General features: G+C 64.2%; 1 protein-coding gene across 1 annotated transcript; it reads left to right on the top strand.

The window, feature by feature from the left end:
* Positions 1–1,064: 1,064 nt before the first annotated feature.
* Positions 1,065–27,889, top strand: TMPRSS9 (transmembrane serine protease 9). The gene is made up of 18 exons (XM_044254623.1): positions 1,065–1,206; positions 4,511–4,638; positions 7,735–7,802; positions 7,905–8,084; positions 8,928–8,965; positions 9,774–9,887; positions 12,255–12,426; positions 14,750–15,024; positions 16,951–17,087; positions 17,633–17,951; positions 19,202–19,373; positions 19,809–20,080; positions 20,486–20,622; positions 23,159–23,558; positions 26,241–26,412; positions 26,915–27,180; positions 27,266–27,402; positions 27,728–27,889. The coding sequence occupies exons 1-18, from the start codon at positions 1,065–1,067 to the stop codon at positions 27,887–27,889; spliced, it is 3,291 nt and encodes a 1,096-aa protein (XP_044110558.1).

Here is a 27,889-nt window from a genome sequence, read left to right as displayed (position 1 = left end):
GTCTCTCGCGAGACTGCCACGAAGGGGCGCGAGGAGCACATGGCTGCTTCCGGGCCCTTAGGTGCCGAGGCCCGAGCGAGGCCAGTGTCCGGCGCCCGAGCGAGGCCAGTGTCCGGCAAGCGGGCAGCGGAGGAGGCAGCGGCCTGTCCCTCCGAGGGGATGCTGGCGGCCGCGGGTGGCCACGCAGGGCCACGAAGGACGAGGCGGGACCCCGAGCTAGTGCCGGGCCGGGCTCCGTCTCGTTCGCTCGGTGCCCGCGGCTTCTGCGTGGTCAGGCCGAACGGCGGCCCAGGGCGTGCCCGTCCCCGTCCTCGACCTGCGGACGTGTCCCCTCCCGCGGCAGAGGACCTCGTCAGGGCCGCGAGCCGGGGGTGACCCTGGGTTCCCGGGGCGCCCGGCGTCCTCGCCAGGTCCTCATGAGAGGGAGGCAGAGGGCGGGGGTCCCGGAGGCGGGCAGAACCCGCGCTGCCGGCGGGGAGGATGGGGGGCCGCGGGCCAGGGAAGGGCAGGAGCCGGGTCTCCCTGGGCCCCGGGGGGCCAGCCCTGCCCGAGCCGGGGTTTTAGGACTTGGAGCCCCGAACTGCTCAGCAATAAATCTGGTTCCTTCTCAGCCCGGGTTTGTGGCTATTCGTTACAAGCGTCGCAGGAAAGCCGCCCTCCCTCCGAGGCCGCCACCCCAGGGGCCCGCGCAGAGCCCCATGCACAGGCCCAGCCAGCTCCCGTGAACCCATGTTGTGCTTCTTTTGTTCTTGGGTTTGTTTGTTTTTTTTAAAGATTTTATTTACTTGTTTATTTGTCAGAGAGGCTGAGACAGGGAGAGAGCTCAGGCAGGGGCCGTGGGCAGAGGGAGAAGCAGGCTGCGTGCGGGGCTGGATCCCACCCGAGCTGACGGCACAGGCTCCCCCAACTGAGCCACCCAGGCGTCCCTGAACCCATGTGTCGCCAGGGAGACGGGCACGAGGGAAACCCTTGCTTAGGGGACAAGAAGCGTCCTCCAGCTCTGACCCTGTGTTTCCGTCCTTCTCCTGCTGGGATCCAGGTCACCTTCCCCGTGTCCAGGAGCCATGGAGCCCACCGCTGGTGACCTACAGCTTGTGCCTGGGCCAGCAAAGGACGTCTCAGCTCCCAGTGCCACGTGCCGCCGTGTGACCCTCTCCGCTGTGGTGGCCACTAGCCTTGTCATGGTCACCCTGGCGGTCCTCGTGGGTAAGTGGCTGTGAACTCGCACGGGTTCACACGCTGGGCGACGTGCACAAAGATGTTGAGTGGCTCAGCGGTACCCATGCTCTGACTCCAGGACCCGAGGCCTGAGCGTGCAGGCGTGGACTTGAAGGCTGGCCCTCAGGTCACCAGGAGAAAAGTCAGGCAGGCCAGGAGCTGGGGCCTGGTGTGCACTGGTTGGCTGTGGGGGGCAGGTGGGTGCATGCAGGGGCCACCGGGCATTCGCGTCTCCCACGGACCGGGCTCTCCCAGGAAGTTTTCACCACGGGGTGAAAAAGGAGACAAATGGGGACAGCGAAATGAACTTTTTTAAGTATTGAGGAATTTGAGAAGCTCTTGTACTTTCTGAAGCGTAAAGAACGAACAGTGGGGCGTCTGGGTGGCTCAGTGTTGAGCTCCGACTCTGGATTTCAGCTCAGGTCTCGACGTCAGGGTTTGGGGATCCGGTCCTGCATCAGGCTCTGCGCTGGGTGTGGCGGCAGCTTGGGACGCACGGTATAGAGAGGCCATGGTTTTGTACGGTTCACCCGGCAGAATGATCTAGAGACGCCCACGTTAGAAGCAGAAGGGAGAGGCGCCGCATAGCAAGAAAGGAAATCCTATCCGTCTGTGTGCATCAGTTTTTCTGGGGGGGGTCCGCCCCCGGGTCACCTCCGGGGAGGGACAGCCCACTGGCCGGCACGGGGGTGGTTTGTCACCAGATGGCCTTCGGCGGCTTCTGATTTTGAACCTGTGGATCCACCCACAGTGTCTCTTGTTCTAAAGCACAAAACGGGTCACCGCGGCTGGCCACGGCGTCCCTGGGTCTTCCTGCCACGTCTCTGTGGCTCGCGGCCCCGCAGGTCTCCACAGGCACGCGTTAACGGGGTTGAGCTCTCCTGCTGTCTTGTGAGAATTCGTGAGGGAACAGCAGGTCCTGCATGCTCTTGGGGGACTTGCCACTCCTTCCACCGAGTGTTCTAGATTCCCCCACATGCTTCTCTCTCTCTCTCTCTCTCTCTCTCTCTATATATATATATATATATTCTTTTTTTTTTTTTAAAGATTTTATTTATTTACCAGAGAGTAAGTAAGAGAGAGAGAGAATACGAGGGCACAAGCAGGGAGGGCGCAGGCAGAGGGGGAAGCAGGCTCCCTGCTCCGGGGAGCCTGATGCGGGGCTCGATCCCAGAACCCCGGGATCATGACCTGGTTAACGACTGAGACACCCAGGGGTCCCCCGTCATGTTTCTACGGACGTTCCGTGTGAGACCGCGAGCCATTGTCATTTCTCCCCACCACAAAGGGCAGCTCTTCCCGTGGTGTCAGCCGCTGTGTGCCCGGGGATGGCAGCGCTGAGCCCCGGGGGCTGGTTGCCGCAAAAGTCGTTAGTTAACACGAAATAGTGTTTACGAGTCAGTTCCTGGCGGGGATTGTCTCAGGGTAGTGAGTTACTCTGCGCCCAGCGTGCAGCATCCTTGAAAACAGAGTCCGTTCCCCGTCCCCACCGGCCACCTGCACGGGCAGCTCATGGAGGACACCGCCTGGACGGTGCGTGTCTAGAACATTCTGTCATCACAGGAAGCTCGCCGGGCGGCCCTGACCCGGAGCAGGCCTGTTCTGAGCTGGTGGGCTTCCCGCAGCTTCCCCTGGGGTGTGAAGGTCACCTTGCCGCCTCGAAATAGTGATAGGAAGTGGCAGTTTGGGAGAAAAGGTTGTCCTGTGGCGAAACAGTAAGCTGGGAACCCCGCGTGGGCTTCTGTGATCTGTGTTCGGTGTTGGAGACCGGGTGTCACCGGAGCGGCCCGACTGCCCCGTGTCCCGAGTGCCCTGCGCCGGGCGGGCCTGGCGGAGCCGTCTAGCGGCGGCGGGTGCAGGTGCAGGAGGGTCGGCGCTCTGGGTGTGCCCCAGGCTGCGTGTCCTCGCGGCGGGCGGCGCGGGCATCCCGGGAGCACACACGTGAACAACAGCAGAAACGCGGCCCCTGGGACCCCTGAAACTGAGGCAGGCTTTAAGAAACACACACTTTTTAAACTTTTCTTCAATTAAAATGAAAACGTATCCCCACCCAGCTCTCGACTTGAGCTGGGGACGCCAGCCCGGGGGAAGCTGGGCGTCGGGCACGCGTCGGAGTTTCCGCGGGTCAGTCAGCATTTCAGAGGGAACACGGGCTCGTGCGCGGGCGCCCGGCGGGCTCGGTCGGGTGAGCGAGCGGCTCTTGACCTTGGGCTGTGAATTCCAGAGCCAGGTCGGGTGTAGCGAGGCAAGAGGGGGGAAGGAGCGGCTGAGGGGGGCGTGGGGCGCGGACACCCCGGTCCGCACAGCGGGTGCTCGTTTCTTCCGTCGTGTCCCCAGCGAGAAAACAAGCTGCGTGCGGGATTGGCTCCGAGCGCATGTTTAAGGAAACGGGGACCCCAGCACCTACCGCCGGACGGACACGCAGTCGCCGCACGTGGGAGTGGGGCCCAGCTTGCAGGGTCAAGGTGGCCGCTGCTTTCACTGTTCTGACGTCCTGGTTATGGTCCTTCTTTTGGTTAGCGTGTCTTTCTGTGAGTTCTAACATATTTCGACACGTTTTCCGCAGTCGCTACTGTGTCGTTTGTTTTTAAACTTCGCGTAGCTCCTAGTCTTGCCTGCCGTGTGCTCCTTGTGACGCGCAGCAGGGGCGCGGGGCGGACGTCGGCAGGCGTGTGGCCTGCGGTTGGACACGTCCGCGCTGGTGCCGGGCTCCCCGCCCGAGCCACACAGCCCTCCCGCGGGATCCCTGCCTCGGGCCGGCTCCTCCGCAGCCGCTCTGCCCCTCCCCACCCACCCGTGCTCCTGGGTCTGAGCCTTCGCGGCTGCGTACTTTTGACACGGTGTTTCCGACAATTGGAAACCCGTGTTCTCTCGCGGGGTGGCATCGTGGGGCCGGGGCTGTGGTCAGGCCCCTGTGGCATCTGGTGGGAATTGCTCCAGACGGGAGGTAGGGTCTCCGGAGGCCATCTCGGCCACTTTTGGCTAAAACCAGCTTCAGGCCCTGAGCCAGGCACACCTGGTGGAGAGACAGGGGTGAGAAGGAGCTTGTCCTGTCCTCAAAAAACTGGGGGACACCGGGCGCCTTCAGGTGGTGAGCGTAGAGTCCGTATCCCAGCCGGAACACGGGCTGGGGGTGGGAGAGGCACTGAGGGTGATCACTCAGGGCCTCCGGGGAGGTCGGCCCACCCGCGGTTGGGGTGATGCCCCGGTGGCAGGGGGCCTGGGAGGCTGACTTAACTGCACCCTGACCCCGAAGTGGGGCTCTCTCACGGGGCCCTGGTCTCGTCCGCAGCCTCCCTCTCTACACAGGGTGTGGACGTGGAGCACACGGCCGAGCTCCGAGGGGTCCGGTATGCCGGCAGCTTGCAGCAGACCACCTCCGACTACTACCGCGCGCTGACGTCCACGCTGGAGAGGCTGGTGAGGGCGGCCGGGGGCTGTGACCGCACCAGCAGAGCCGAGCGGGGGGACGCCCGGGCAGGGATGAGGGCACGTGGGAGGAATAGGATGCGGCCGCTGTCCCTGGCGCTGGTGGGCACTGGCACACGGGGAGTGTGGCATCGGTGGGGACTGGCCCCTGCTGGGCCCCGAGCCGCGCGGAAATGTTGTACGTGGAAGTCCAGTGGCGGGATCAGAAGCCACACACGGGGCTGGTGGGATCTTGAAAGAGGGCAGCCGCTGCGGAAGGAGGCAGGCGGTCGGTGGGTCAAACAGGGTTTCTGCGGGGCCCAGCCGGTCTGTGTGTCGTGCCCACCTGAGGGAAGTAGAGTTCACGCCCACACAGAAAGCCCGCACGCCCATGTCCACACGCGCGCAGCAGCACTCACAAGAGCCAGAAAGTGGAAACGCCCAAATGCCCATCGGCGGGTGCTGCGTCAGCACAGGGAGGTCCCCACGCAGGGGAGCGTCCCCAGCTGCCAGCAGGGGTGAAGCCCCATGCGCGGCCCTGGGGACAGACCCCGAGCCCATGGCACTCAGGGAGGGACCCAGACACAGAAGGCCCCACAGGGTGTGAGTCTGTGCGTGTGACACGTCCCAAGCAGGCTCGTCCGCAGACGGGCAGGAGGCTCGAGGGGCCGGGGCTGGGGAGGGGGAGACCGCTGGGGGAGACGGGGCTGCTTTCAGGCCGGTGGATTGTTCAAAACTGGGCTGCGGTGATGGCGGCACAACCCCGGGAAGCCCTGAGACCCGCCCGGTGCGTTGTGCGGCCGGGGGGTGGGGGGTTACATCTCCATGGGACAGGTTCCAACCTCCTGCTGGGCGGAGTTGCAGGGTCCCCGGCGGAGCCGCCGTGTGAAAGGAGGCCCCTCCGCCAGGCTGGGAGGTAGGATGAGGAAGCAGGGCGGCCTTGCAGAGTCCCGCCGTCCACATCCGGGCCGACGCGCTTTTCCTCCAAGGCCAGACGGGCAAGGTCGTGGGCTTCGTGGGGCCAGACCCTCCGACCCAGTGACTGGGCGACTTGGCTTGGCCTGAGGCAGCCGGAGAAGTGCCAGGGACGGCTGACGCCTGATTTGTGGGCCCTGAAGCACACCCTTCAGCCAGCCTCCTCGTGACCCGAGCGAGATCTTCCTTTTCTTTTGATTTTTCTCCAATCCTTTGGGGACGGGAACACCATTCCGAGTCTGTGAGCTGTACGCACAGGCGATGATGTGAGTTCGGCCCATGGGTGTCGGGTTGCCGGTGTCAGCCCCACACCCTGAAGCAGTGACCAAAAGAAATAGAACGCAAGCCCGGTGCGTAATTTAAGATTTTCTAGCAGCTATGTTAGGGGGAAAAGGTAAATTTAATTTTAACAATTTTTTTATGTAACTCAGAGCATCTGGAATATTATCGTTCTGTGTCACTGACATCGGTAAAGTAGGGATTAAAGAGAAAGCTATATTTTTTTATTTTATTGTTTTAAGATTTTATTTATTCATTTGACAGACAGAGATCACAAGCAGGCAGAGAGGCAGGCAGAGAGAGAGAGGGGGAAGCAGGCTCCCCGTGGAGCAGAGAGCCTGATGTGGGGCTCCATCCCAGGACCCTGAGACCATGACCTGAGCTGAAGGCAGAGGCTCAACCCACTGAGCCCCCCAGGCGCCCCTCTGCTGTAGAGTTGAAGCATGAGTTCATGGAAATGTAAAAACCAGTTCCTCTGTGGTACCAGCCGTGTTTCAGAAGCGCCGTAGCCAGTGCGGCCAGTGGTGGGCCGGTGGCCGGGGCAGCAGAGAGCACCCGCTGCAGTCCGTGGGCTGCGTGCGGGCCAGCCGGCCTGAGTGCGGGCTGCAGGGACGCGGACTGGAGAGCGGAAGTGAGAGAAAGAGGTTGGAGGGAGTTTTGGGAGGGAGAACCGTGTACTGCGGTCATCGGGAGCAGGCCGGCGGCCAGCTTTAACAGCCACGCCGGAACACTGACCGTGCATGGGGCCGCTCTTGGTAACTCCACTGGGAGAGCAGGTAGAGCGGGATGTCCTGTCGCCCTCGGTGGAGGTCCCATGAGGTGCCGGGGGGACGTAGGAACCCCCCGCCTGGGCGCTGCTGGGGCAGCACCTGGAGCACGAGCCACGCCAGCTCCGAGGGCGGTGCCTCTTGCTGCCAAGCCGACACTGTCCCCGGAGAAGTGGATAGTGGTCACTTGAACAGAACACGAAGGATAAGCAAGTTCCAGTAGCATCTGTTGGCACAAAGTAGGCTTTTCTTGGTGTAAAATTCACATAAATTAACCGCTTGTTAAAAGTTTCTTTATTTAAGTGATCTCTGCGCCCAAGGTGGGGTTCGAACTCAGAACCCCGAAATCAAGAGTCAGATGCTCGGGGCCCCTGGGTGGCTCAGTGGGTTAAGCACCTGCTTCAGCTCGGGTCATGATCGCAGGGTCCTGGGGCTCCCTGCTCACCGGGGAGCCCGCTTCTCCCTCGGCCGCTCCTCCTGCTTCTGCTTGCTGCCTCTGCCACATTAATAAGTAAATCCTCAAAAATAAAAGTCAGATGCTCTACCGACTGAGCCAGCCAGGAGCCCCCAAGTTAACCATCTTTAAAGTGAACAATTCAGTGGCACTTAGTGTAGTCACAAAATCGTGCAACCATTACCTCTGTCTGGTTCCAGGACACTCCATCACTCCCAAAGCAACCCGGTCCCCGTCGGCCATCACCCCCCTCCCCGCCCTCCGCCCCCACGAGCCCCCCTCCCGGGTGGGGAGGGGCCTGGTCTGGGCGTGTCTCACGCGGGGCCTCGCACCCGCACCCCGTGTGGCCTCCTGCGCCTGGTTCCCTCCCTGCGTGGCGTGGGCTCGGGGTCCGTCCCGGGGGCAGCCCAGGGGGCGTCGCTCTTTCTGTGGACGGACCATGTCTTGTGCGTGCGTCTGCCGATCGGCCGCTGTTCTCATCCAGACAGTTCCAAGGTCTGCAGCTCTGGGACCGGTGCGCGGACCGGGAGAAGGGGCGCTGTCCCGCGCGCTCTGGCTCTGCGCACACGGCAGGTCCCGTGGGGCGCGTCTGCCCCGTGGCCTCAGCGTGTGCCGCTCCCCTTTCTGTCGCAGTTCACAAGCAGCTTTCAGGACACGGAGCTGGAGGCCGGCTGTGTGGGCTGCACTGTGCTGGGCTACTGGTGAGTCAGGGCCGCCTCCGGGGGAGGGACCCCGCTGGCTCCGGGACATTCCAGAAGATTCCAGCGGAGCCCCCCCGTCCACGGGCTTCTCTCTCCCTGCAGGGATGGGAATTCCAGTGTCTTCGTGCATTTCCGGCTGCACTTCCTGCTGCGAGGCCTGCGGTCCCTGAGTCTGGGCCTGGAGGAGGAGCTGCTGCGGCAGGGACTCCGGGCGCGGCTGCGGGGCCGGGGCATCCCCCTGGCCGCCCACAGCGCCATCCTGTCCGCCGAGCTCACAGGCAAGTAGGCGGCGGACGCTGGAAGGGTTAGGAGGCGGCTGTGGGAGAGGAAGCTGAAAGTTGCATCGAACTTCAGGCTTTCAAGGGTTGCTCCCTCCGATGACCAGCGGACGCCCCCAGGGCGCTTTACTCTGGGCAGCACAGAGCCGGTGACCGCGGCCGGGGGCAGAGTGTGAACGCTCCTGCCTCTGCCGCCCTCGGGACCTCTGCTGAGACCGGTCGGCTCTGCTCTAACAGGACGGTTCCAGACGGGCACAAAGCAACGGGCACAGCCGTGTATTGGCAAAACTGTATCTGCAGAATCAAACGGGCTGCGTTTGGCCCGTAGCCATTGCTTGGCGACCCTGGTGTAGGTATAAGAGTAAACGCGATTACGCCCCCAAATCTGATGATGCAGATTCCCGTCGTGGTCCAGAACCGCATAACGTCTGAGGACGCGCGCATCGCGACCTGGGAGCAGACACGAGCTCGGCGTGTCGTCCGGTTAAACACCGATTGCACTGACCTGCCTGCCCTGCAGGACAGGATGGTCCTTCCCCACCAGCCGGGACGTGCTCGCTGAGTCCTGGTAACCGCTCCACCAACGCCGGCTGGATTCTCCTCAGTTTCCTGCCTGTGTGGCCCACAGAGGGGACCCCCAGCCCCAGGTGCTCTTGAGCGCGTCATGCAGCCAGTGAGGCCGGGCAAGAGACTGTTCCATTGGATTTAACTTCAGTTGATTTAACTTACAGTTTCGGTGGCCCCCTTAGTAGGCGGAGCAGCTCTCGTCTTTGCAGTCCGGCGTTCTCAAAGAGCCACAGAGCTCCCTGAACGCGCGCACAGCTCTTGTCTCTTTCCCCGCAGGAAGCCGGGAAGGGCCCGTGACGGAAAGAGACTTGAAGTCAGGTACGTCTTACCCTCTCCCGAGGAGCTCCCCGCCTCGGCAGAGTTGGTCTGATTGCAGGCTTGCGAAAGGTTTCCCGGACTTCTCTCCAGTACACAGAGGAGTCCCTCGAACGCAGTAAATGCTGCTTTTGCGCACCAGCCTCCTCCAGGGGGCCGGAGGGGACGGGTTCCCAGTCCTGTGTGGGCAAAGGGTTTAAAGAGGAGACACTGAATTACACACGGCCAGACACGAGGGAGAGAAAACATTAACGATTTTTTTTGAAAAGCAGTGGAAATCTGCCGTTAAAAGACAAAAACAGACAGTTTGGAAAAAAAGAAGAGAGGCACTTGCCGTACAACTAGGGGTGATCCAGGCCCCAGGGGATGCTGGGCAGAGTCCGGAGACTTCTGTGGTTCTAAGCACTGGGGCCTCCTGGCGCCCAGTGGGCAGGACCGGGACTGCTGCGCAGCCCCCACGAGGAACAGCCCCGAAGTGTGAACTGGGAACTTGAAATGGTTAGCACGGTAGATTTTATGTTGTACGTATTTACTGCAACTGGAGAAGTCCAGTTTCGTCTGTGTTTTGCTCTACAAGAGCGAGGGCGCTGGAAAACACGCTGCATAGCCCTCGCCTTCCTGCTGGCCGGCATTCTTGTGTTTCGTCTCTGTACCGATGCTGAGAAAATTATTTCAGGAATGTTCAGGGCTGAAAAAGTAAAAAAAGAGATGTTTTCCATGCTCTAGAGGCTCTGAGTAGACCTCTTGCTGCAGCCAGGAGAGACAGAGTCGGGAGGCAGAACCTAACCCGTGGGTTCTTCTCTGCCCTCAGGTCGCTGTCCTGGGAATGCCTTTTCCTGCCGGAACGGCCAGTGTGTGACCAAAGAGAACCCGGAGTGCGATGACAGAGCGGACTGCTCGGACAGATCTGACGAGGCTCAGTGTGGTCAGTGTCCGGTCGGGCCGGTCTCTGGGCCGTGTCCCCTTTCCAGGGTCAGCGGCTGGCTCTGCTCTCTGGCCCACTGCGCACGATACCTGTGGGCCCCTGGGCGCGGGAGTCCCTGGGGTTGGCTGAGAAGCGCGCAGGGGGGCACGTGGCGGCACAGTCAGGTGCTCCCGAACTGTGGAAGCCACAGGAACTGGGGCTCTGTCCCACAGGCAGTGGGATTTGAGCAGGGAGTCTTGCGGTTGGAGTGCGGCAAGGGTACGCGACGTTTTCTAGCAATGCTAGCCCAGGCGCTGGGGTAGAGCCGCAGCGCAGGCGTGGAGAGGAAGGGGGACAGCGGTCCTAACAGCGGGCGTGACTGTGTCAGCCGATGGATGCGTCGACTGAGCAGCGGCTGGAAGGTCGGTTCCCCCAGAGGGAGTGAGACGGACACCAGCGCACGAAAGCCATTGCTTTGCTTGGTGCAAGTTCAACAGGTTAGAAGAGAAAAGGCCAGGGCGCCTGGGGGGCTCAGTGGGTGAAGCCTCTGCCTGCAGCTCAGGTCGTGATCCCAGCATCCTGGGATCGAGCCCCACACTGGGCTTTTTGCTCAGCAGAGAGCCTGCTTCCTCCTCTCTGCCTGCCTCTCTGCCTGCTTGTGATCTCTGTCAAATAAATAAATAAAATTAAAAAAAAAAAGAAGAGAAAAGGCAGAAAGCCCCACTCGTGACCAGTAGCAACAGGAAGTAACCGCGTCAGGCCTGTGACGTCATAGTTATAAAACTCCGCCTCCGCCAAAGGACGTGGACGTGGGCAAAGCCAGCTGAGACCGTGATTTCCCAAAGAGAGGACGTATGAGAATTTTGGAACTGGCAAACCCACGATGAAGGGGACACCGGCTGCGTGTGGCCCCTGGCTGTGAGGGTGCTCTGTGGGGGCTGTGGCCGGGGTCCACCGGGCTCCCCCGGGGGCCGCGGTCACCGAAAGCTGTCACAGAACTCGGGTGCTCGATGACGGCGACTGCGTCTTCCTGTGAAAAGGTCCTCGCAGGAAAGGCGCACAGGCCGAGTGTGCGCGGGAGCAGGAGCGAGCCAGCGTCCAGCTGTCCTCCCGGTGGCGCGGGGGGGACCGCCCTGAGCTGACTCGCGGCGGCAGCACGTGACCGCACACATGGTGCTTCCGAGCAGGCGGCTCGCAGAGCCTCGGTGTCCAGGGTCTGTCCTGGGGGTTGCTCCCCCGGCCATGTAGCCCCGGCACAGCTCGCTTTATGGAGGAGAGTCCCAGAGCTGGCGGGACCAAGGGCCATGAACGGATTGCGGGAGGCTGGGGGCCCGAGTTCACGGTGTCCGAGGGTCTGGTTCCTCCTGAGCTGGTGGAGAATCGGGGTCCTGCTTCTCGCCCAGCTTCTGGGGTTTGTGGGATGCCTGGCACTTGTCGGCTTGTAGAAGGGTCCCCCAGCCTCTGTCGTGTTCCCACAGCGTTCTCCCCGGGTGCCCGAGTCCAAATTTCCCCTTTCCCGAGGACACTAGTCATTGGTTTAGGCCGTCACTTGTGACTTGGTCTTCCCTGGGTCATCTGTGACGGCCTGTTTCCAAAGAAACATTCACCAGTACCGAGTGTTAAAACTTCACCTTCTCGCGGATCACAACTCAGCGGGTAACAGTTCACCGCTGCTGCAGACACCAGGCGGCTGCCTCGTGGCCCCCGCATGGCCCCAGGCCATCAGTCAGTCCCGCTGTAGGGTAAACTTCCTGCGTGACCTACTGCCCCAGGACAAAGCCGCTGTTAGCACTCAGTATTCCAAGGGCGTAGAGGTGCCCCCCCCAGGAGATGGTCAAGGGCCAGACTTTCTTTGAAATGAGAGTGTTTGGAGAGGCCGGGGCTGCCGAGTTCAGGGTCACTGTGTGGCCACGTGGGCTGCGGTGGAGACCCCAGAAGCAGGGGCCCCTGGCAGGAGGAGGAGGAGGAAAATGCCCCAGGCAGGGAGGAACACAAGAAAGCAAGGAGCTGACCCTTTGGTTTCTGAGTTGGCACATCCCCGCATCGACTCAGAAGCGTGAGTCCCCCCCGACCCGGCTGTGGTCATGAGCATGTGACGTAACGTGGCAAGGTGACAGCTGCCGGACAGCTGTGCGGGGCGGAGCGCGGGGTCCCGGTCGGTGTTCTCTGCCACTGCCCGGTTCGTGCAGCCTTTGGGGGTCCGACATCTGTCGGGCAGCTGGGGAGATGGGGCAGAGGAGGGGCGGGGAGACCCTGAGGGAGTCGGCAAAGCCCAGTGCCGGGAATCTAGGACACGTCTGAACGAGAGGTTCCACGGGGGGCGCTGGGAGCACAGTCACAGCCGCAGTCACCTCCTGCGGCTCCTGGTTGGTGACCTCTGTCTTGCAGACTGCGGGCTGCAGCCGGGCTGGAAGACGGCCGGCCGGATCGTGGGCGGCGTGGAGGCGTCCCCCGGGGAGTTCCCGTGGCAAGTCAGCCTTCGAGAGAACAACGAGCACTTCTGCGGGGCCGCCGTCGTCGGGGCGCGGTGGCTGGTGTCTGCGGCCCACTGCTTCAACGAGTGAGCCCGGGCCCCTTGGTCCCCTCTTCCTTCCCGCTCGGGGGCACCCTCTTTCCTGGCGTTCTCAGAACCTCCGGGAGCTTTCTTCTTCTCCTTTATTTTTTGTTGTTGAATCTGAATGTGTTCTTGTTATTTAAGTTTTGAAATCATGGTGAGACACACGTAACGTGAATGTACCGCGCTAACCAGTACAGTTCAGCGGCAGGAAGCTCCCTCAGGCGGTCCTGCAGCCACCCCCGCCCTCCGACTCCAGAACCTTCCATCTCCTCCTGTGGCGACTCCATCCCCACGGAGCACTCCCCACCCCTGCCCCGGCTCCCACCCTCTCCTCTCCTCCCGGGAGTCGGGTCCTGCGGGATGGGTCCTGGGTCTGGCCGCTCTCGAGGAGCTCCGTGTCCTCGGGGTCCCTCCGCGAGTGGCAGGGGTCAGGGTTCCTCCTTTCTTCTTCCGTCCGGGCAGCGACGCTCCGTTACGTGCCGCGCGCTGTCCGCTCTTCTGGCGGCAGCGTGGGTCGTTCCCAGCGGCCGCTCCGGTGGGCCTGCGGCTGCGGGCGGGGCCGTGCGGGTCTGTCTTCAGGTGCTTTCAGGTCTCCCGGGTACAGACCAAGAAGTGGGGTTGCTGGGTCATCGGGTAATTCCGTGTTTAACCCTTGAGGAGCCTCTACCCCTGGGGGCCGCACCATTTCCCGTCGCGGCCAGCCGTGCGGGAGGCTCCGGCTCCAGGCCCTGCCAGCACGTGTTGCCGTTTTGACTTGAGCCGTCCGGCGGGCACGCACCGTGGTCATGATTTGCCTGCCCTGACACCGAGTGACAGGGAGCGTCCTTCTGTAGGTCTCCTTCAGAGAAATGCTTGTTCGTGTCCCTTATCCACTTTTGAACTGGGTTGTGGTGTGTTGTTGGGGATGGCCAGAATGTTTAATGAGCTGGTCAGAGGTGGGAGAAGGTTCTAGAAGTCTCTGCCCCAGGATTGCTGTTTGGTAGCTGTGGTCTGGGGGGTCCTGCGGAACGGGCAGGGCAGCGGCAGCCCAGCTCCTCCCAGAGACCGTGGCCTCTCCCGTGGGGTGCTGGAGAGCCCCGAGTGTGTCCTGCTGTCTGCCTCGGGGTGACGGTGCGGGCGAGAGAGGCCAGAGACAGGGTCAGCTCAGGGCAGTAGGAGCTGGGCGTTTCCCCCTTGAAGTCTCCTTCCCCCCACGTGTTGTTTCGACACCATCAAGGCAGACAGAAGAGGAGGAAACGGTCCTGGCGGCGCCTGTGTTACCTCCTCCCGGATCTCGGCGCGTGGCCTCGTTCTGCTGGGTCAGCGCTGCCGCCTGCGGCCTGGGCCGGAGCTGGGCCTGTGCGCACAGACGTGTGGGCGCCTTTCTTGGCCAAACCATCTGACGCTGTCCCCTGTGACCACGAGGCGTCCCCCCCAACTCTGCTGCTCGAGTCTGCAGGGATGGGGGACGGGCCCCGCACGCCCGTGATGCCGTCCACCAGCGTCCCGTCCACATCCGACTCGCCCCGGCCGTCCCGAGGGCCTGTTCCAGCCATCGTCGTTTTTTCTTTTTTACTCTAATCCAGATAATGTAAATTTACCATTTGAGCCATTTTTTTTTTTTTTTTCCATTTGAGCCATTTTTAAAGCAGCGAGAGCTTTGGCCTAGAGCGGAGCGGAACATTAGGGGGATACGGCGCGAGGGTGGGCAAGCGGGGCAGGCTCTGTGACGCGGAGCCTGGCCCCGGGTTCCGCCGGGGGCTGTGCTGCTCCGGCGCCTGGCTGTGGGGCCCTCGAGGTGCCTCGTGCGGCCGGGATGAGGGTGAGGGGAGCAAGGCACTCGCCAGGGAGGGAAAACGTACAGGGTCGCCAGAAACCGCCATGGTGACGAGTCCCATTTCATGTCACGTGGCAGGAAATACCAAAATGAGCGCAAAGACGAAAATCAGTGAATGGAATATGCACTCGTGAAATCGAGCGCCGACCCGGCAGGCTGGGGCTCGGGGAGGGCGAGGCGGGGTGTGGAGCCGGGCCGGGCCCACCCGGCTTCGGTCAGATGTCCCGGCTTCGTTCACCGGAGCCTTCAGCGTCCCTTTGGTTGTTTTCCAGCCGGTCTGTGGTCTTGGCGCCCCCTTAGCATTTCGTCCCCGGATCTGTGCTTGCGGGGTGTCGACCGTCGGCGCCGGCCGGATTTCTTCTGCGTCTGCTTGTTCTAGACAAGCTTGCGTGGAAACATCGGTGGTGATGACTGGGCTTCGGGGCTCCCCCGGGGTTGGTGCCTCCTGCACCTCCCACGGCCACCTGTCCCGTGGGTGGGCCCCTGAGCCGTGGTCTGTCTGTCCTGCAGATTCCAGGACCCGAGAGAGTGGGTGGCCTACGCGGGCACGACATACCTGAGCGGCGTGGAGCCCGGCACGGTGCGGGCGCGCGTGGCCCGCATCACCCCGCACCCGCTGTACAACCCGGACACGGCCGACTTCGACGTGGCGGTGCTGCAGCTGGACGGGCCCTTGGCCTTCGGCAGACGCGTCCAACCCGTGTGCCTGCCCGCCGCCACGCACGTCTTCCCGCCCCGCAGGAAGTGCCTGATCTCCGGCTGGGGCTACCTGCGGGAGGACTTCCGTAAGTGCCGTGCTCCCGCGGCTGGGCCAGCCCCCAGGTCCCAGGGTTCTGTGCTCCGAGCGCCCTGCTCAGTGAGGTGCGCTCACAGCCCCAGATGCGTCCTTGCGGCGCCCTTGGGGGTCACGGGGTGCACAAGGAGCGTGCTTGCGGCCGAGGCCCACGGGGCTTCGTGCCCCTTACTGTTCCAGCTCAGACCAGAAAGCTCTGCCCTTTGCATCTTTGTGCTTCCAAGGGCGATTTCTGAAAGGGCCCCTGGAGGAGAGGTGGGTGCTTGCCAGCGTCTGGAGCGCAAGGGGGCTGGGGCGCGTCTGTGCAGAAACGTGCGTGCGTCAGCCGCCTTCAGCGCGTGTGGCCGAGTGGTGGCCCGCCTGCAGGTGGGCGACCCCACGGTGTGCGTCAACGAGGGTGCATTTAGGCAGAAGCCGCGTAACACGAGGTTCCGTATTGGTTCATGAAAACGTGGGGACCAGAGGCTCATAGGAACCGCTTCCGTGAGCCCCACGAGCCTTGCTTCCTGCTCACTGAACCGGGCTTTGCAGTGACTGCACAGAATGGGATGGCCTTGGGAGAGAGCCGAGTGTCCCGTGGCGGGATGTCGTGGGGAACCCGAGATGGGCTGGGGGACCGCTGTAGGGAAGGCCCCCGGACAGACGCCCCAGCTCCAAGCTGGTGGAGGAGGCAGAGCCGTGGGAGGGGAGGGCGACCTGCAGCGAGCCTGCCCATCCTCGTGGAACGTGCTGCGGCTGAGGCCGTCTAGAGCATTCCAGAGCAAACCGGCCGACACGGTAGCCACGAGCCAGGGGCCAGCTCAGTGGCCGTGCGGGGTTCCATGGACAGCGCACAGGAGTGGAGGCTCCTGGGGCCCCCGATGTTCGGAGCAGCTCTGCCCTGTGTGAAGGCTCTGGGGACCCGGCGCGGCTGACCTCCCTCGCCCGGCTCGCTGCCTGCCTTCTGGGATTTTCCCGGGTCCCTATCTACCTGACCTAAAAGGAAGGAAAGTGCTGGTGATTCTTACACCTTCTGGGAAGGGAAGGTGTTGGCCACGTGAACCCCATGAGGAGGGAGATGATCCAGACACATTACAACCTCCCCAGCTCACGAAGCACTGGTCCGGGGCCCAACCGGGAGCAGAGCAGAGAGCCTCCCTGTGTGGGGCTCAGCCCAGACCAGCGCCATGCAAGAGCACTTGCCTTGGGGTGGCTGTGCTTTCCTAAGCTTGTGCCGCGTGCGGCAGGAACCACCAGCCCCTGCAGTGTGGCCCGTACGGCTCAGAAACGAGGTTACGCTTTATTTCCTTTGAACACATTTAGATCTGTGTTTAAGTAGCCACGTGTAGCCCGTTCTGGACAGCACAGCTCTAGAGGGAAGTAGGTCCTAAAGATGGTAGATGGGGACAAAGACAGCAGAGGAAAGTAAGGTAGGGTGGGGTGGGGGTAAAGAGGCGGTCAGGAGGGGCTTCTTGAGGAAGGAGATGAGGGAGGAAGACAGGCAGCTTCTGTAGGGACAACATTCTAGGCAGCTAGAGTGGCATATGCAAAGGCCCTGGGGTCGGTAGTCAGACTTGGACTTCTCATTGGAGCTGGGGAGGGCACCCCGGAAGATTTGAGGGGCAACATAACGATTTCACATTTAGCAGAGATGAACCGTAAATCAGCCAGGGTCGGGCTGAGGAGAGCTTTCTGCAAAGTAGCACAAGAAGAGCTGCAGGGCTGGGTGAGGGGCTCCAGAGGGAGACGAGGTGTCCGGTCGGACGCCTCCTCGCCGTCTGGGCCCGCAGATTACCGCAGAGCGCTTGTAGCCCGTGGCCGCCTCCGGTTTCTGAGCGGCTGCTGCAGCAGGTGCCCTTCAGCAGGGGCCGCGGCGTCGGCACGGACGTAGCCTGTGGCCCCCGGGCTCATGCTGCCGGTCTCCCCCCGTCCCGGGCAGTGGTGAAGCCAGAAACGCTGCAGAAAGCCACTGTGGAGCTGCTGGACCAGGGCCTGTGTGCCAGCCTGTACGGGCACTCGCTCACCGACAGGATGGTGTGTGCCGGCTACCTGGACGGGAAGGTGGACTCCTGCCAGGTGAGCCTGCGGCCCCCGCCTGCCCCACCTGCCCCAGGCCCCGTCCACCGCCCAGACGTCCTCTCCCAGACTCTGAGCGCGGCTGCGGACGGCCTTCGTTTTAGCTCGTGCCCTTGGTCTCATCTCAGCAGGTGGGGGGAAGGTGGGGCAGGTCGCTGCCGGTGGCCAGGAAGCCACAGCGGAGGGAGAGGGAGGGACAGCAGGACAGGGGCACAAGCGCGGAGCAGGCCCTTGGGGAAGTGCAGTGGCCTTCCTGTCCGGTCTGTCTCGCAGGCGCTCACATCGCCAGCATCTGGTGGGCTACGGAGACGGCCGGGTGTTGATCTGGGGTGGGTCTTTAACTGCCCGCGGTGGAGCTGGAAGTAATCCTAGCCCCTTGAGCTTTTACAGAAGAGAAAGCAGGTTCTGACGTGGCCTGTCGGCCGAGCTCTGCTCCCTGAACTCGCGCCCAGGGACCTCTCAGAAGTCCGACTCCGCAGGCCTGGGATCGGGGCTGGCTGCGGCCTGGAGCCCGACCCCCCCCGAAGGCGTCCCTTTGTCTCTAGGGTGACTCAGGAGGCCCCCTGGTCTGCGAGGAGCCCTCGGGCAGGTTCTTCCTGGCCGGCGTTGTAAGCTGGGGCATTGGCTGTGCCGAAGCCCGGCGTCCCGGGGTCTACGCCCGTGTGACCAGGCTGCGGGACTGGATCCTGGAGGCCATCACCACGGCGAGTGAGCCTCTGGCCCCCACCGTGGCTCCCGCCTCTGCCACCCCCAGCAGGGCCTGGCCCACCAGTCCCGAGAGCCCGGTGGTCCACACCCCTGCCAGACCCACACGGGATTCCAGCACGGCGCCTTCTGATCTGGTGACCGCCTCTAAGCCACAAGGTATTTGCTGGGGACGCAGGCGGCCGTCGGCGTCCACTCCCTGCAGGGGTGGGTCGATCCGTACTGGGGAGCAGAGGGGGATGGGCTAGTGATGTCTGCCGTGGGCACGGGCGAAGGCGCGCCGGGTCCTTCAGACTGCGCGGCCAAGCCCGGCAGCGCACGGGGACGCCCATGGGATGTCCTCCCGGGGCAGTCGGGGGCTGGTGACTTTGAGCTGCTCCCTCGGGGGCCCTTCCAGACACACCACACACATACACATGCACACACACGGACGTTTGAACATCCGAGAATCTGCGTTTCTCTCCTTTTTCCTCAAATTTCCCTGCACACGTTTGCGTGCTCCTTTTCCAGGAGAGGAACAACTCCGCTTATCTGGTTTTTAATTTTCATTTGATCCTTAACTGCCGCGTCAAACACCTAAAACGGGCCGTCCTGAGCTTCTTGCACGTCTAGGTCGGTAGCCTTACGTATCTTCACCTTGTGCGGCAAGTCTCCAGAACTTTCCACCTGAAGCTCCGCGCCCTCCACACAGCAGCCCGCCCCGCCCTGCCCCCAGCCCTCGCGGCCTCCGCACTGGTGACTGGCGACCGGCGGTCCGCTCCCTCCCAGGGGCCGGTGGGCTCGGCTCACTCCGTGCTCCGGGTTTACACAGAGTCGCGGCTGGGCCTGGGCCTGCTTTCTTCCCCACCGCGAGGATCCTGGGGCCTCCCCAGCGCCGCTCAGGGACAGTCACACCCGCATTCTCACCCGGGGCCCCTGTGTCTTCGGCCCCGGGAAGCTGCCCCAGTTATGGCCTGGGGCCGAGCTGCAGAGATGGGGTTTCTGGACACAGTGGTCTGTGTCTGTCTTCTCTGGTCTCCAGGTACCCAGACGAGATGCTGGTCCGCCTTCGTGGTCCCCCAGACCCGCGATGCGGAGCCTGGTAGAGCCCTGCTTCGTTTAAGTGTCAGCTACCCCCGCCCGTCCCCAGATTCCGCAGCGCCCAGTTCCCCGGGTCCCCGCAGGGAGCCTGTCAGCCCGATCTCGGGCCGCAGGTCTGTGTCTGGTGGGCTTGAAGACACTCTATACCGTATCTTCTCCGGAGCCCACCTGCGCCCGCCGTGCCACGTCCTTGCTGCAAGACCGGAGGCCACCATTAGGCCTCAGTTTCTTCATCCGTCTAACGGATCAGCAGCGCTCTGGTGTCCGAGCCCCTGTGCTCCCACTGGGCAGGCTGCGATGCTGAGACCCTCTTCTCTCGTCCCTGGCAGAGTGCGGGGCCAGGCCGGCCATGGAGAAACCCACACGGATCGTGGGTGGGCTGGGGGCCGCCTCTGGGGAGGTGCCCTGGCAGGTCAGCCTGAAGGAAGGTTCCCGGCATTTCTGCGGCGCGACCGTGGTGGGCGACCGCTGGCTGCTGTCGGCTGCCCACTGCTTCAACCAGTAAGGCCCGTCCCCTCCATGGCCAGGTGTCCCTGGCAGTTCCTGCCCCTGTGCACTGGGGTGGCCCTGGGCTCGTCCAGCCAGAACACAGGGGGAGCAGGAGAAGGAGGGGTTCTGGGGGCCTTCTCGGGAGGAGAGTCTGCGGAACTGGCCTCTGGGGACAGAGGGGGGCTAAGTAGCGGAGGGGATGAGGGCCCCTCCCCCCGGGCTCCCGGCATCCGTGCTTGACGCCCCTAGAGCACGGGGAGCCACTCACTGTCGTCACAGCCCAAGGGAAGGGCTTCCTGCCTTGCCTGGCCCCCAGCTCGGGTGCTTTGGGGGAGCAGCCGCATGGGCCCTCTGTCCTCCTGGTGCCCAGCCCAGACCGGGGGTGCCGCCCAGCTCCCTGGGGACAGCGGGGGTGCCGGCGGGTGTCTGAGCGGCCCCTGTCGGCAGCACGAGGGTGGAGCTGGTGCGGGCCCAGCTGGGCACCGCGTCCCTCGCGGGCATTGGCGGCACCCCGGTGAAGGTGGGGCTCAGGAGGGCGGTGCTGCACCCCCAGTACAACCCCGGCATCCTGGACTTCGACGTGGCCGTGCTGGAGCTGGCCAGGCCCCTGGGTTTCAACCCGTTCATCCAGCCGGTGTGCCTGCCGCTGGCCATCCAGAAGTTCCCCGTGGGCCGCCGCTGCGTGGTCTCCGGCTGGGGCAGCACGCAGGAGGGCAATGGTGAGCTCCCGGTCTTGTCTGCAGACCCCTCACCTCCCCCATCCTCCGGGGCCCACGGACGCCTGCCCACGGCCCTGCCCACTCGCTTATGGCCGTCCCGGGGCTTTCCTGCCGCAAGAACCTGGGCTCCCTGGTGCTGGGCCCTTCTGAGCGCCCCGAGCTCCCCCAGTTCGTGGCGGCTCCGAAGCCTCAGAACGGCCTCCCTGCAGGCCTGCGGCGCTGGGGAGAGTGCAGGGGGCGGCGGGGAGGGTCTCGGGCACGAGGAGGGCCAGGGTCAGCTTCCTTCTCACCCGGTGACTTGGCAGGAATCCCTGCAGCCCTGCGGGTTCGTCCACGGGCCGGGGATGGCGCCGCCTCTCGGGGTGCTGCCGGCTAAACCGTGTCTGGGGGGCTCTCCTCTCGCAGCTACGAAGCCTGACATTCTGCAGAGAGCGTCCGTGGGCATCATCGACCAGAAGGCCTGCAGCGCCCTCTACAACTTCTCCCTCACGGACCGGATGCTCTGCGCAGGCTTCCTGGAGGGCAAGGTCGACTCGTGCCAGGTGAGCGGCTGAGCAGGTGCCCGCTCCCTTCCGCCCGGCCCGCCCCTCCCCCTCGCTCCCGTCCAGGTTTCCACAGCGCTCGACGGGGGACACAGACAGCAGGGAAGGAACTGTCAGGGGACACCGCGAACGGGGAAACCCTTCCGAGAACCCAGGTGTCTTTCACGGTGGTTCAGAGAAATGCCCTTTCCGAGCACGGTCCGAGTGCGTGCTCGAGGCGCAGGAAGCTCAGACACCGCGATCGTGTGCTCCCGGGAGGCGAAGCCGGTGCGGGCTGTGGCGTGGGCCGGACCTCGTCCACGGCTGAGAGATTACAGACCAGTCTTACCTAGAAACGCCAGTGCAAAACCCTCGGTAGACGTTGGCAGATTAAGAATGTGCTAAAAGGAAAACGAATCAGCCACGGTGCGTCGGTCTCCTAAGAAGGCTGGTCGGACGCGGGGGAACCCGTACTCGGTCATCACCCCCGTGGACTGGAGGGGAGAAACGGCGGCGTCTCCACAGCCCCAGAGAAAGGCATTCGATAATTTTTTTTTTAAAGATTTTATTTATTTATTTGACAGAGATCACAAGCAGGCAGAGAGGCAGGCAGAGAGAGAGGAAGGGAAGCAGGCTCCCTGCTGAGCAGAGCCCGATGCGGGACTCGATCCCAGGACCCTGGGATCATGACCTGAGCTGAAGGTAGAGGCTTAACCCACTGAGCCGACCAGGCGCACCGGCATTCGATAATTTTTTGAAAGGACTTATTTTAGAGAGATTGATCTAATAAATTAAAAATAATTTATTGACTACTTAAAAGATGTACGTATTTGGGGGGCACAGAGGGAGACTCTCACGTGGACTGCTGAACGCGGAGCCCCGTGCGGGGCTCGATCCCGCAGTCCCGACCGCTGGCCCCAAGCCGCACCAAGAGTCGGCGCCACCCAGGTGCCCCGGCGCTTGGTAGTTCTTAGCCACCATCTCTAGTTACATTTTAAACAGTCGCAGCCGGATGAGAGCCGGAGAACGGAAACTACCGCAGACGGCGAGCTCGGTGGCGAAGCAGCTTTCCTCCGACACGGCCGCCTGCTGTTGCCGGCGCGTCTGGCCTCACCCAGGGAGTCAGGAGGGAAGGAAGGAAGGAGAGATGACATTCGTAGACAGAAACGTGACCCGCGGGAACATGACTGACACCCGAGCAGAAGACCGTAGACGCCGGAAACACGCGCATCCGGTGCAGAGATGGCGACTCGCGAGCATCGCCGCCCGGCTTGAACGAGGGCGTCCGCGGGGTCAAGAGCTTCCAGCAAACGTCCGCGGCCTGGGCGAGGGGTCCCACGGACCGTGGGAACAGCAGCCGTCTGGTGTCCAGAAGGAAACTCTAGATGGTGTTCAGGGTCTTCAGGGAGGAAATCATGGGACCCCGAGGAAAAGGAGGTCTGAACGGACAGAACAGCAGCGCACGGACGGCCGGGAAGACCCGGCGCCCGAACACCCGCTTCCCCCCGTTTTCCCCACACGCCGCGCAGCTCCAGGCCGGTCCCAGCAGCGGCTGCCGTGCGGCAAAGTTCCACACGGCGGGGCGGCATGATTCTGATAAAGGAGAAGGGGGGGAACGTGCGTACCGCCAGGAGCAGCGACGTGAAGGCGCCAGGAGAGAACGGGCGGAGTCCTAGCCCCAGCCGCGGGCCGTCGGGCTCTCCCCGGGGGCTGGGGATCCCCGGCTTCCCCCCCCCACGCGGCGCCCGCTTCCGAGCGTGGTATCCACGCGGGGCGGCCTCCGCGGGGGCGGCTCCGAGGCTGATGGCCAGGAGCCGTGGAAGGTGCATCCCCCGGCGCTGCGGGGATGTGGCTGTGGGCGAGGGTCTCCACGGCACCCTGCATGCGGCCTCCCCACGGGGTCTCCGCCCAGAACCCTCCAAAGGCAGCGGTGGGCTTCCAGGACCAAGTAGTCGGGGCCAGCATTTGCCTGACCTTACTTTGGAAGTCACCCGGCGTCGCTGCCCCCACGGTCTGGGCTGCGGGCAGAGTGGGGCGGGGGCCGAGAGAGACCCTCCCGACAGCTCTGGGAAGACGCGGCCCGAGCCTTGCGCGAGGTCCCAGGTTCTTGGAGAAAAGCCCCGAGTCACTGGTGCGCCTCCTTCAGCGGCGGCAGGAGCGCGGCCGGCAGGAGCGAGGCCGGCAGGAGCGAGGCCGGCAGGAGCGAGCAGCGGTTCATTCCAGGCGGCGGGAACGCCCGTGACCGTGATCGTCTGTTTAGTTTTCTGCATTTCTCTTTACGTCTCCCAAACAAAAGCCGGAACCGCTGGAACTCAGAGAGAAGCGACCGGACCAGCGTCTCCCAGGCGGGGTGGGGCTGAAGCGGGTGTCCTGGGCCCCACCGCGGTGACACGGGAACGGGAGCGCCTGGCAGAGCCGGGAGCGGAGAGGGCGCCGCGGGCCGCGGCCACAGCCAGCCCTCCCCTCGGTTTCCCCACCTCCGTCACCGTGTCTGCGCCGGGCGTGCAGCTTGGCTGTGGGCTGCCTCCCACCCTCCCCCTCCTCCCTTCCCCTGCAGGGCGATTCGGGAGGACCCCTGGCCTGCGAGGAGGCCCCCGGCGTGTTTTACCTGGCCGGGATCGTGAGCTGGGGGGTCGGCTGCGCTCAGGCCAGGAGGCCGGGCGTGTACACTCGCGTCACCAGGCTGAAGGGCTGGATCCTGGACACCATGTCCTCGGGCCCCCCGCCCAGTCCTCGCCTGCCCACCACGGGACCCCCGCCCGCCACCAGACCTTCCTCCAGGACGGTGGCTGGCCCCACGGTCCCAGGGGTCCTGGCCAGCCGGGCCACCCTGCGGCCCACCAGCCCGACAACCAGCCGACCCACCAGCAGGACTGCCACCCCCGCGAGCACCACTGCAGAGGGACAGACACCGCTGCCAAGTGCCCCCGGCACCACCGTGGGCTTCCAGCCACCAGGTAGCAGGAGGGACGGAGGGACATGTGGGTAGCAGGGTCCTGCGTCCGTTGTGACAACAGCAGACATGATTCTCTCCCGGTGCCGGAGCTCAGAAGTCTGCGCAGACGCTGTCCTCTCTCCACGGGCTTGTCCCTCTGTGTCTGTCTCGTGTCCTCGTTATGTCACGGCCCGCCTGGGACCTTGTTCTGAGTTCATGATCTCTTTAAAGACCTGCGTCCCCATGTCCCATCCTAAGCTCCCGGGGTCTCCGACTTCGTTGTGGGATTCTGGAGGACACGAGTCAGCCCACGACAGGCCCTGAAAGCCAGGGACACAGGCCCTGGTCCGACAGCCTTGGCGGGAGGGTCCCCACCACTCTGTCCGTCCAACCAGTGTTCACAAAACCCTCCCGTGTGCGGCCCCGTGCTAAGTCTGGGGTGCCTGGGGAACCAGACGCGCAGGACGATGGCAGCAGGAGTGAGGAGAACAAGCCGAGCCCACAGGCTCCCACGCGGGGCCTCGGGGGACGCCTGGCTGAGGCGCAGCCCTGCTCGGCCCAGCTGGCCCGCAGGACGCTGACCGACACCGCGCCCGGGAGATCTCTGAGCTTCTCAAGTGCCGAGTCAGGCTTTATTGAGTATTAAGCGGAAGTGCATGAAACATGTTTGCGGGCCCCGATAAAACCCATCAGATACAGCCCGTTTCACGGAGGTCGGGCCGAGACCTGCCCACGGGCGCTGGCTGCGGGGGAACTAAGGGGAGAACCAGGCCTGGCTTCTGCGGGACACGTAGTGGACCCCCGTGTTAGCGACCAGCCCGCTCCTCCCGCCCAGCCTCGCTCCTGAGAGATGGGACGGTCACCCGAGCAGGACTCAGAGGGAAGCAAGTGTTTTTGCTAAACACGGGGCTCTCTAGAGAAAGGGGAGGCAGCGCGGGGTGGGGGCCGGGGGCCGGAGCAGCAGGAAGGCCCCAGCAAGAGCCCCTTGGCTCGGCTCCTCCGTGCGCACGGCCCCCGCCCGGCCGCGGCAGACACGAGCTCTCCGCGCTCACCCGGAAGCGGAGGGACGGTGTCTGGTCTGGCTTCATTCAGGTGGGGCGGCGGGTCGCCGGGACCGGACGTGCTTCTGGGAGCCGCCCCCAGAGCAGGTGCTCAGCACGGGCCGCTGGTCTGGTGCTGCCCCGATTCGCCGCTTATTCATGAGCTTCCCAGGGGCCCCGGCTGTTCCGTGCCCCCAGCCCCAGCATTCTCAGCGCCTCCCTGCAGAGACTGACCCCCAGCCATCCCCTCTGTCCTCCATCGGTGTCCCCTCCTGACCTCCCTAGGTCCCCGTCATCCTTGTGTTCAGGGCGTGTGTGTGACGGTAGCCGTGACACACGGGTCGTCGCCCTCTGGCCCGTCCCAACCATTAGGATGCGTCCCCGAGGCTGTCCTCCTCGGGACACGTGCCGCACGTGTCCGCTGTCCAGGCCCGAGGAGCTGGGGCTGCCCAGGCCTGCAGTCCGCACGAATCAGGCTGATGCGCTCCTGCCTCAGGGCAGCCCGCGCGCCATCAGAGCCCCAGGAAGAGGCGGGCCGCTGCGGGGTCTGGGTGCATAGAGGAGGTTGGAAGCGGCTTGCTTGGCTAGGGGTACAGTCCACCGCGGGCCGAGGGTCTGCAAGGGGTTTTCTGGGGAGCTGCACAGTGGAGGCAGAGCGTCTGGTCCAGGCCCCCTGAGGCTCTGCACGTGGGCTGGAAAGCTAGCAGCCCTGGGACCAGCGTGCCCAGCCAGAGGGGCAGCACCCCCACCCCCTGCCCGCCACAGACTCCCCGAGGCAGGTGCTGCGGGTCGGACGGCAGCGCAGTCTCCAGCAGAGCCGCTCCGAGAGCAGGCGTGTCTGGCCTCTAGGCTCGGTGACTAACGTTCCCATAGCTACAGCCCGCAGGTTCTTAGCCTGGGGTCCAGAAGAGGGCAGGAAGCCCCTGGAAATGGCACACGTGGCTGCCTTGTTCCGTGGGGGGCAGCATTTCCAGAAAGGAGCCGTTTCCATCCGATGCTCCAGGCTTCTTGGTGGGGCCCTCGGCACTGAGAGGGAACGCACTGGCGGCCTCTCGTCTCCTCCTTCTTCCCTTCCGGCTCCGGCTGGGGGTAGGGCAGGCACGTGGGGAGTGGGAAAGCAGGCTGGGGCAGGGGGGCCGTTCTGGAGGAGGAGGATTCCCTGTGGGAATGACCAGGCAGGTCCCCGCTGCCCCCACAGTGGCGACGGGCTCTTGCAGCACCTCCTGGAACCACCGCGTTGTTCTCTCTGCTGCTGTGCTCTGAGCGCGCCTTGTTCTGGGGTCAGGGCGGGTGTCAGTAGCCTGGGAAGGAGAACCGGGGAGGGCATCCAGGGAGACCGGGCAGCACAGGAGCTGCAGGGACAGGGCAGGGGCCTGCGGGGCAACAGCTGAGGGTGTGCAGAGGCGCAGGGAACCTGGCTCCCAGCTCACGGAGATGCGTGGGGAGAGGAGCGCGGGCCGGACCTTCAGCCAGGGAGGCCAGCTTAAATGCTTCCCAGATGTTCCTGCAGAAGCATCCGGAGAGGGCGCATTTGCAGAACCAAGCACCCGGGGGGCGGGGGGGGGGGGTTACCCAGGGCAGGACCCCCAACCCTTTGCCTAGGCATGTGCACTGTGGGAGGCGGGGTCTGAGCCGTGCTGAGCAGTCTCCCGACTCCCCTGCAGACTGTGGCCTGGCGCCCATGTCAGCGATGACCAGGATCGTGGGCGGCAGCGCCGCGGGCCGGGGGGAGTGGCCGTGGCAGGTGAGCCTGTGGCTGCGGCGCCGGGAGCACCGCTGCGGGGCCGTCCTGGTGGCAGAGAGGTGGCTGCTGTCCGCCGCGCACTGCTTTGACGTGTGAGTCCGGCCGGCCCATGGGGCGGACTTTCACTTTGGGAGTCACCCCTCCGTGCCTCGGCCATGAGGCACCCCCCCCCTCGGGCACCCGCTGCCCCCGGCCATTTCCCCCTTCATACAGCCCTCCCCTGCGCAGACACCACCTCGAGCCGGACCCCCACCAAACCCTGGGCACAGCCTCTCCCAACAGCTGGGGTCAGGCCTGTGGGGACACAGTGGGGCAGGGGAGTCTCTGGGGAACCTTTGGGCCCTCCTACCCCTGGCTCCTACCCCACTGGGACTTGGCACCAGACCTAAAGGGGCAGGGCACTCTGTAGGGTGCACAGGGCTACAGCCCCTATCCTCCAGGGGAACAGCCAGCGGAAGGGGGCACCGTGCACCTCCGGGGGTCAGGGTCCAAGGGGGTGGGCATGTAAGACCCCCAGATACAGCTTGTGGGGTCCCGTTAGTGCGTGGGAGCGGGTGGGGGCTCCAGCCAACGCCTGTCCTCTGCACCCCGCAGCTACGGGGACCCCAAGCAGTGGGCGGCCTTCCTGGGCACCCCGTTCCTGAGCGGCGCCGAGGGGCAGCTGGAGCGCGTGGCGCGCATCTTCAAGCACCCCTTCTACAATCTCTACACGCTCGACTACGACGTGGCGCTGCTCGAGCTGGCGGGGCCCGTGCGCCGCAGCCGTCTCGTGCGCCCCATCTGCCTGCCCGAGCCCACGCTGCGGCCCCCCGACGGCGCGCGCTGCGTCATCACCGGCTGGGGCTCCGTGCGCGAGGGAGGTAGGTGCGGCCGCCCCGCGCCCAATCCCACGACCCGGGAGGCGTCGAGCACGCCCCTGGCCCATCGGCTCCGTGTCGCCCGCAGGCTCGATGGCGCGGCAGCTGCAGAAGGCGGCTGTGCGTCTCCTCAGCGAGCAGACGTGCCGCCGCTTCTACCCGGTGCAGATCAGCAGCCGTATGTTGTGCGCCGGCTTCCCGCAGGGCGGCGTGGACAGCTGCTCGGTGAGCGCACGGGGTCACCGCCGCAGGCCCTACTAGCCAGGTGCCACCCTCCAGCGCCCGCTTCTGCAGCCCGCCAAGTAGGGCACCGATCCCGGCCTCAAATTCTCAGTGCACCACCGTTTATTGGGCATCCTGCTCCTAGGCCCTGCAGGGGCAGCCCGGGACCAAGGCCCAGTGTCCAGAACGGTCTGCCAGCCAAAGGAGGGGGTGGTTCTAACAGAACCCACTTCCCAGGAACTAGGAGGCTCCCAGGGAAAGGGGCCCTGGCCCAAGTGCTGCGGTGGGGGAGGTGCTGGGCTGCTCTAAGGCCTTTCCTCTCCTCCAGGGTGACGCTGGGGGACCCCTGGCCTGCAGGGAGCCCTCTGGCAGGTGGGTGCTAACTGGGGTCACCAGCTGGGGTTACGGCTGTGGACGGCCCCACTTCCCCGGTGTCTACACCCGGGTTGCTGCTGTGAGAGGCTGGATCGGGCAGAACATCCAGGAGTGA

This window comes from Neovison vison, chromosome 6 (genome assembly GCF_020171115.1).
Source record: "Neovison vison isolate M4711 chromosome 6, ASM_NN_V1, whole genome shotgun sequence".
Classification (NCBI taxonomy): Eukaryota; Metazoa; Chordata; class Mammalia; order Carnivora; family Mustelidae; genus Neogale; species Neogale vison.
Note: the sequence above shows the minus strand (reverse complement) of the source record. Positions and strands in the feature narration are given on the sequence as shown.

Bases quoted from the DNA above. Each gene is read 5' to 3' on its own strand.
- TMPRSS9 (XM_044254623.1), top strand. From the start codon at position 1,065: ATGGAGCCCACCGCTGGTGACCTACAGCTTGTGCCTGGGCCAGCAAAG. The intron at 15,025-16,950 runs GTAAGTGCCGTG...CGTCCCGGGCAG, and splicing joins CTACCTGCGGGAGGACTTCC to TGGTGAAGCCAGAAACGCTG. The intron at 27,403-27,727 runs GTGAGCGCACGG...CCTCTCCTCCAG, and splicing joins GCGGCGTGGACAGCTGCTCG to GGTGACGCTGGGGGACCCCT.